This window comes from Liolophura sinensis, chromosome 6, assembly GCF_032854445.1.
Source record: "Liolophura sinensis isolate JHLJ2023 chromosome 6, CUHK_Ljap_v2, whole genome shotgun sequence".
In the NCBI taxonomy this organism is placed as follows: Eukaryota; Metazoa; Mollusca; class Polyplacophora; order Chitonida; family Chitonidae; genus Liolophura; species Liolophura sinensis.
In genome coordinates, this window is record NC_088300.1 from 40,043,529 (window position 1) to 40,052,370 (window position 8,842).

General features: G+C 41.6%; 1 protein-coding gene across 2 annotated transcripts; it reads left to right on the forward strand.

Annotated features, from left to right (window-relative positions):
- The first annotated feature begins 873 nt into the window (after positions 1 to 873).
- LOC135468096 (mannosyl-oligosaccharide glucosidase-like) lies at positions 874 to 7,310 on the forward strand. Of its 2 annotated transcripts, none has more exons than XM_064746152.1 (3): positions 874 to 992; positions 2,378 to 3,056; positions 5,019 to 7,310. In XM_064746152.1, the coding sequence occupies exons 2-3, from the start codon at positions 2,475 to 2,477 to the stop codon at positions 6,897 to 6,899; spliced, it is 2,463 nt and encodes an 820-aa protein (XP_064602222.1). In that variant the 5' UTR covers positions 874 to 992; positions 2,378 to 2,474; the 3' UTR covers positions 6,900 to 7,310. The 2 variants fall into 2 exon arrangements, with proteins under 2 accessions (XP_064602222.1, XP_064602223.1); XM_064746153.1 differs by having other exon boundaries at positions 5,022 to 7,310.
- The last annotated feature ends 1,532 nt before the right edge of the window (positions 7,311 to 8,842 follow it).

The following is an 8,842-nucleotide window of genomic DNA, read 5'->3' on the forward strand; positions in this document are numbered from 1 at the left end:
TTTTCTTAAAAGGACAACTGCTGTGCCAGGTACATGTACATATACAGCTGTCTTCTCACGGTAGTTGTTTCTCAAGATTAGTGTAAGCTATGTTAAATAATTGTTGTTAATTACTTCTGTGTACACATTCACATTTTCAGGATGATAACAATGATGCATGGTGATGACAACATACAATATATGGTTTATGTTAGATGATTTTGGCAATAGGCTTGTTGTCATTGTTATGTAAAAGTGGACATTGAGTGGCCTTTACAAACACCCATGCAGCAGACCATGGGTCACCCTCCAGTCAGTGTGTGAAACCCTCCAGTACCCCCAATATGGACAAGACATTCCCAGTCTTGAATTTCTACCGCCACACAGGAAATAAGAAGTAACCCAAGTCACATACGGCTGTGTTCATATACGTGAACTTGCGGCTGAGAATAGTGGTTTTGCCGACGACGACACTTGTTGAGGGGTCCACACAGTGACAGGGACTTGTCACGCACCTGCCACTGATAGCCCGAGCAGGCCCGTTTTCGGTGTTCCGCTTATATTGGGTTTGTACTATTTTTTTTTTTTAGCAATGTTTTTGATAGTGTGTGCAAGCTACAACGAAGCATGCTACACTTGCCGCTTACACAATCGCTTCCGATGCTAAATGCTACTTAGTTCCTGGTGGACGACATCTGCAACACAACAGGTACACGTACACGCACGTGTGACACCTGCTTGTAAGCAGTCACAGCTTCGGGTTAATGCAAATAACGAACTTGACTTGTCTGTAAGCCTGTTTATGTCATTTTATAATATTAAAACAAGTGCCTTTCGGTTTTATTTAATACTCTTGGCTTCTCCGGTTTGGGTTATAGTTTTTAGATGGTTTCAGTTTTAAATTGACCAGAAAACTCTGGTCTTGACAGGCGATGATCAAAATATTTGGAATACCGTATGTTTCAAATTGAAACCAGGCATTGTTGTTTTAGCCACAGAGGCGGATACCAACAGTATGTTCATTTTATTCATGTTTTGAAACTGCCACGTGGTTCGTGTGGTGAAGTTGTCAAATGTTACACTGCCGGCCATTGACCAACGAATAATCACAGAAGCGTTAGATCATGAGTTGGTTCGCGAAGTATGCGTGGGGGTGAGGTGATGTGCGTGGGCGTGAGGGGTGTGCGAGGAATGAAGTGTATTACTAAAATTGCTCTCAAAATGTGAACTGTAGGCATTTTTCTGTAGTAAAATGGTTTTCTCTATATCAGTGAAAAATTTATTCAGTGGTTTTTATAGTAATTTTAAATAATGAATTTTTTAACTCCCGGTATTGTATGGGTATTGTTATGATGCTGATAGTCTTATATAGCTCCATGTACCGCTACACCTTTGCTATTAAACTACCCTGTAGTGTTAGAGAAGGTGTAGAGGTACCTGGAACTAAGTCTTTTGCAATCTCCCTCTGTGTTAATTATTTGATTCGTTTTCAACACATATACAACTTCACTAAAAATAACTGGTCAAACCCTATCTTACGTTTGGTATACACTGATTCCCTAAGTCAACTGAAATGTATAGTTTTGTCAAACCTAGTATTGGTAAGCCATCTTTTAAGAGTAATTTAAATGAACTAACCCCTACATGTATCTGGGTGTTTACAAGTACATGTCATGTATTAGTGAAGCCTGCACAGGCATACTGACTGAAAACTCTCTTTGTTCTTTGAAAATCTGTTTTAATGTGTATGTGACTGGGTGGGTGGGGTGGGGTGGGGTGGGTTGGGTGGGTGAGGTGGGGGTGGCAGGGTGTCATTTATCCTGTCCTTGGAATGGCAGTCCAGTGAGGCAGCATTGAAAATATGTTGTCCTTGAGAGTGGTCTGCTATCAAGAAAGGCTAAATAGAGTCACAAGTGAAAAACTTGCGCTTACACATCTCACACTCTACACACCAAGTCTAGGTCTCAGGTTGAAGTGGCTATTACATCAAGCTCTTCTTTTTACAACGGGTAATTAACACGGGCCAGATACGGAAAAAATAAGAACATTCAAAATAAAAATGTTCAAAATAAAAATGTTCAACTCATGTAAGTTAGTTAGAAAACCCAGTGAACACATGCTTTGCAATCAAAATTTCTTAGGTGATAAGAAAGAAAATTTAAGAAATATGATTATCTAGTCAGTTTTATCCTTCATGCAGATTTTCAGGGGGAAGAAAAATGGAAAACCTAGCCTTAATATTGCCTGGAACATAGATGTGTGAAATGCAAATCTGATTTGATCAGTCTTGGTTCTTTTCATTTCACTTGATGGAAACAGTTGACAACCCAGGACCTGATAATTATTCTGGGATATGATGACCTATTATTATTATTTGTTCTTTGTATTTTTCTTACAGATTGTGCACAGATGAGAGACTCAGAGGACAAACAGAAGATAACTTCAGTCCTTGATGATCTTACTAAATTTTTCTTAGCCTTAGATCTCGTTGATTTATGACAATGGGACGTAACCGTGCCGATATCCGTAAGAGGACTTCTAAACATTCCGATAATAACCTGAAGGCTAGCTTTCCCGTACACCGAGGCCATGGGGGTCATGCTAATGTAGGCAGTGGGTTATTAACCAAGCTAACAGTGGCAATTCTCTTCATCGCTGCTCTGGCTGTACCAGGGATTTACCTGTACCAACGCTACCTGGAAGACCGCGTGAAAACACCTCTTGACAGCCCCAAAATGCTGGCTCCAAACAGTAGTTCGGCAGTAATGTGTCCAGACAGGTACTGGGGTAGCTATAGACCACACATGTACTTTGGGATGAAGACCCGCACATCTCACTCTCCCGTTGTGGGTCTCATGTGGTTGACTCAGTTCACACGGGAAATGCCCGCCCCTGTGAGACACTGGTGTGATGAGGGAGACCATCTCACTAAGTATGGCTGGCTTAAACATGACGGTGCCAACTTTGGTGTTCAGAAAATAGAGGACCAGTACTTCACCATGATGACCGAGTTTGTGAAGAAACCAGGAGGGACGCATGGTGGAGACTGGTCAGCCAGAATCAGTGTCCAGTCCAAGGTGAGCAACTCAGTGATGTTGCAACATCAGAATGAGAAGTACTAGTGTTTAGCTCATGATATTATGGCAGAGTAGGGTCAGTCTGCAAGTGCTTAACTTGGTCTTGTGCTCAGAGATTGCAAAAGAATTGATATCCTGCTGGTAGTTTTATCCAAGTGTGACCAATTCCAGACAAGCAAGTAGACGGAAAGCAGTTATGTCATTTTGCACTGGGGATGTCATTCTGTTGTTGTAGTGAGATCTCATGAGAGGAATGTACTGGTAAATAAAAGTTGAAATAAATAATAATGTATTAAAGGTCCATGCAAATCCACTGTAAAATGATAGGTCTTCCGCAATCTGTTACCCCTACCCTCAAAATCTGGTAGGGGCCTCCGTGGCTCAGTCGGTTAAAGCGCTAGCGCAGCGTAATGACCCAGGAGTCTCTCACCAGTGCGGTCGCTGTGAGTTCAAGTCCAGCTCATGCTGGCGGCCGTACGTGAGAAGGTCTGCCAGCAACCTGCGGATGGTCGTGGGTTTCCACCGGGCTCTGCCCGGTTTCCACCCACCATAATGCTGGCCGCCGTCGTATAAGTGAAATATTCTTGAGTGCGGCGTAAAACACCAATCAAAAAAAAAAAAAAAAAAAAATCAAAATCTGGTGGTTGACCCAAGGCTTCATTGGAAACTTAATACCGCTACTGAATGACACGTGTATGTTAGCTGTGAAAAATTTAGAATCATTGCAAAAATATTACATATGTTGCTGTCTGGCTTGGCGCTGAACACTGAGGGGTTAGAGCAAGGAAACAGGACTGGTTGGCCCAGTGTGACTGGGTGGGTTGTTACATCTGGTGTCTGGGTGCGTCCGTCCTCTATACTGACTGCCGTCATGTAAAGTGAAATGTTCTTGAGTACGGCATAAAACATCCGAATAAATAAATAAAATGAATAATCCCAGCTGAGCTTTACCCATCAACCTGACTGCTGGCATGTACCGGTATGTGAAATAGGAATAGGCTTACATGTAGGACTTCAAACATTAAATAAATAATCTTATGCTCTGTGACCTATACTGATACGTCGTGCTGTATTTCCATTGTGAGCAGTCCTTACTCGTGTGTGCAACATGGTGCATCCGCTGTCATACACGTCAGTACAGATACGAATGTCTGTAGTTACATGTTGATGTTGTTTATTCTGCACTGCATTGTAAAAAAACTTTTCACACCATTACTGCTGTTTTGGTTAGTAATAAATTGACTTGAATTTCTCATTGAGATAGTGTAATTCTTCTAATTTGTGGGACACTTGGTGTCCTCTTTGTAGCCAGTATACTTGTAAATATAGCATGAATATTTAGTTTAGACTTTGCTTGTCACATGTTTAATCTGTCTAATGAACAACATATTAATTAATATCTTTACCTTTTCAAGAAATTTAGGAGAGAAATGTAATTTTTTGCTTTCAGAACTGCTAATATTGTATCTGTCTGACGAGTTAGATGAATTACTGAGCAGACAGCAGAATTTAGATAGAAGATAGAAAGTGGCACCTGCAGCCTAAACGTCTGTGATATTCGAAGGAAACATCGAAAATGAAGTTTCTTTGTGGTTGAGCGTTACGTTTATCATATTTATATTTTGTACGTGTATTTATGGCATCGCAAAATCTCTGTAATGAAAAAAAAAAAATAAGGGTGTGAGTAGAGCTTAAACTTAAACTTAAAATTTAAAATTGCTTTCAAACCTGGCACCATATTAAGACTCATATTGTCACTATGTTGTAATACTGAAACAAGGTTTATTACTTGCTTTGAAAATTGTAACTTTTGACCAGTCTTGTATGACATGGACAATATGGGTCTTACCACTTACTCAACAGAGGTGTTTCTAAAATTTCCAGGCACTTATATTCAGGCATATTCATTTAATTAATATGTTGCAAATGTAAAAATTTGTACCTTGCGTTTGTTTTTCACAGCAGGACAGGCCTGTCGTCATGTCATTGATGTTTTACATTGCTCTGGATGGGCCCGGTGAACTGGAGCCAACCATTAAAAAGGGACGATTAGATCATATCCGTGGAGAAACCGATGAGCTGGGTCAGTTCATGTTACAGTTCTCAAGATCGGATGCAGCCACGGTAAAGTATGACTATCTGGTTACCTATGCAAAACAACTGGACAAACTCAAGGACTATGTGCTGAACGGTTTTAAAATTGAAGCCTGGGACAAAGCCAGGACAATGCCTTATTTCTCTCTGGATGGAAGAAAGATGCCCAAAGATGCCCCTGGTGGTGCCAACTTCATGGTACATCAGGTAACAGGCACTGTTCCGTTCAGCCTGGAGGTGGTGTTTGAATCTGGGAGTGTTCCTCACAGAATCCAGTCCCTGGCAGGGCCAGTGTTCATTGAAGAACTGTCCAAACAAGTGACTGCTTTCAACCATAGGTTTGAGGAAACATTCAAGCTGCGTGAAAAAGGTTTCCACGAGAATGAAATACAATTTGCTCAAGCTGCACTCAGCAATATGCTGGGCTCAGTTGGTTATTTTTATGGTTCTTCGTTGGTTCAGTCAAAATATAACAAGGAGCCAGTAGCTTACTGGGAAGCTCCCCTTTACTCTGGGGTTCCATCCAGGCCGTTCTTCCCACGGGGTTTTCTCTGGGATGAGGGATTCCACAATCTGCTGATTAGCCAATGGGATTTGGATATCAGTAAGGACATCATTTCTCATTGGCTGGATTTACTGAATGTGGAAGGTTGGATTCCGAGAGAGCAGATCCTTGGTGATGAGGCCAGGGCGAAGGTGCCAGCTGAGTTTGTTGTCCAGCGTAACGAAAATGCAAACCCGCCCACACTTTTCCTGCCTCTGCAGAAGATTGTTAACATGCTCATTAGGAGCAATCAGCTTGGCCGTTACAATTCCTTCCTGGAGCCTCTGTTCCCACGCCTGAAGGCTTGGTACAACTGGTACAACACAACGCAGCTTGGAGAGAAGGCAGGAACGTATCGCTGGAGAGGTCGAGACAGAACAGTCCTCACCCAACTCAACCCAATGACCTTGACCTCTGGCCTCGATGATTACCCACGAGCCTCTCACCCCACAGATCAGGAGTTTCACGTGGACCTGCGCTCCTGGATGACGTTGGCATCTGAAGTAATGGCCGACCTGGCAAAAGCTCTCAACCAAAATAGTGGGGATTACCAGACCACATACGACTACCTGCGTGATAACCAGCGGCTGGACACGCTTCATTGGTCTGAGACTCAGGGAATGTATGCAGATTTTGGCCTGCACACTGACGGGGTGAAATTCCACAAACCCAAACCTGGAGAAAGACCAGCACCTCAGGGCTTCACCAAGATCAGAGTAGAGACGAAGAAACCTACATACCAGTTTGTCAATTCCTTTGGTTATGTTAGTTTGTTCCCATTCTTGTTGAAAATAATTGACCCTTCATCTCCCAAATTGTTTAAAATATTAACAGACTTGAAGAACCCTGGTCTACTATGGACAGATTATGGACTGCGATCTTTAGCTAAAAATGCCCATTTGTACAATCGGCGTAACACGGAGCACGACCCACCATATTGGCGTGGTGCCATCTGGATCAATATGAACTATCTCAGTCTGGCAGCTCTGCATCATTACTCCAGTACTGAAGGGCCATATCAACGGACAGCCAAAGACGTATACACAGATTTGAGGACCAATTTAATAAGTAATGTGATAAGGCAGTATGAGAAGACGGGGTATATATGGGAGCAGTACAATGACAAAACTGGGGAGGGCATGAGGAGCCATCCATTCACCGGCTGGTCAGCTCTAATGGTTTTAATCATGTCAGAAAAATATTGATTCATTTAATAGGAGTTTTGAGATAGTACACTTTTGTCACTAAAGATAAAAAAAAGTCCTACGTGTATCATGACTCTACAAGAATGTTAGAGAAGTTCTGTTAAATTTCGTGTCTCTCTATGTTCAGGATGTACAACAGGCACCCGTCCCTTCAGGAATGTCTTACATTTGGCAGCTGCTCATGTTTTTCACTAGTCTACCTTTAGACAATTACCTGTACTTGTGAACCTTTTATTCAGGTGCTTACGTTATTGTAAATGTAATCAAAAATAGTTGCCTAACATTCCTGACAGGTCACATGGTACAGTAATACTTCTTTCACCTTTAGCAATAAAAGAGTTCGAACTCAAAACTCCTCTATTGGTTTAGAGGAATAAAAGTACTAGAGAATAAATTTTACGTTTTATAAAACCAGCCTTGAGGGTTTTATTTTCTGTAAGGTAGCTATTTTTGTTGACGTGTAGGATTACAGATAAACGCCAGCTGCTTGGTGGTTACTAATGTCACTGTTTGCAAAGTCCTTGTAGAGAGACCATGCCACCAGCTGCACATACAATGATGAATCGGGATAAGTTGATTTGCATATGTCTCAAGCACAGATTACAGTGTACTTTTGGCTTAAAATCCTTGTATCGAAGGCGAAATCACGCTTTAGAGTAAGATTTACAAATATGATTTGTTCATTTTGAAGAAACTTTAGGTAGAGAAGTGCTATTTGGTATTATAGGAACAGAATCCACTGATTATGCATGGAACAAAAAATGTCTGTCTTAATGGCAAACAAGGTGTTTCACAGTAACTGTTGTTACAGGGATGTAGTGAGCTGCAGTGCTAGCTTGTTTCATAGTAACTGTTGTTACTGGGATGTAGTGAGCTGGCTTCCTCTCCGGCCTTGCGTGGAAAGGTCTCTCAGCAACCTGCAGATGTTCGTGGGTTTCCCCCGAGCTCTGCCCAGTTTCCACCCACCATAATGCTGGCCTCCGTTGTATAAGTGAAATATTTTTGAGCACGGTATAAAACACCAATCAAATAAATAAATAAATAAATAAATACAGCAGCATGTACATGTATTAGTCAAATTGAGCTATTAAAAAAAAAACAAAAAACAAAAAAAAAAACGCATATAAATCAGATCAATAGGACACTCAATCACTCATCATTTGTCATGCAGAAACGTTCACCACAAATGACTTAAAACTGATACAAAAGGATATTTGCTTCTGTATAGCTGATTTATTTGATCGATGTTTTACGCGGTTCTCTAGAAAATTTCACAATGACAATCACAGCCAGCATTATGGTGGAAGGAAACCGTTGGAGCCCGGGGGAAACCCATGAAGGCAAACCTACCCAAGCACGGCTGGATGTGTGTAAAGTGAAGCCATGATACTGACATTGTTTTGATACATATTCCAGGTTAGAAGCCCAGTCAGACCTGTGGGATGACAGCTGTAATGTCACATGTCACAGCTGTTACCTGCATTATACATCAACCCATTCTGGTTTTACTGCCTTTAATTCATATTACAGTTGTATTGCATTGCCCATGAGCAGCGTGTCCAGTAATCTCATGTTTTAACAGGTTGCAATCATGTTTACTTTGCTAAGTACTTAACTCTGGATAGCTCAGTTGGTTAGCGTGCTAGTGCAGCGTAATGAACCAGGAGCCTCTCACCAATGTGGTGGCCATGAGTTCAATTCCAGCTCATGCTGGCATCCCCTCCGGCTGTATGTGGGAAGGTCTGTCAACAACTTGTGAATGGTTGTGGGTTTCTTCCGGGCTCTGCCCGATTTCCTCACACCATAATGCTGGCCGCCGTCATATAAGTGAAATATTCTTGAGTACAGCGTAAAACACCAAGCAAATAAATAAACAAATAAATAAATCTGGACACTAATCCTTTAAGGGTAACACTTGTAGTTGCCTTGCTTGACATTCAGTA

What these genes read in the sequence shown, in the direction of transcription:
- LOC135468096 (XM_064746152.1), top strand. Translation starts at nt 2,475, where the DNA reads ATGACAATGGGACGTAACCGTGCCGATATCCGTAAGAGGACTTCTAAA. An exon ending in GAATCAGTGTCCAGTCCAAG is followed by an intron (nt 3,057 to 5,018) that starts GTGAGCAACTCA and finishes TGTTTTTCACAG; the next exon opens with CAGGACAGGCCTGTCGTCAT.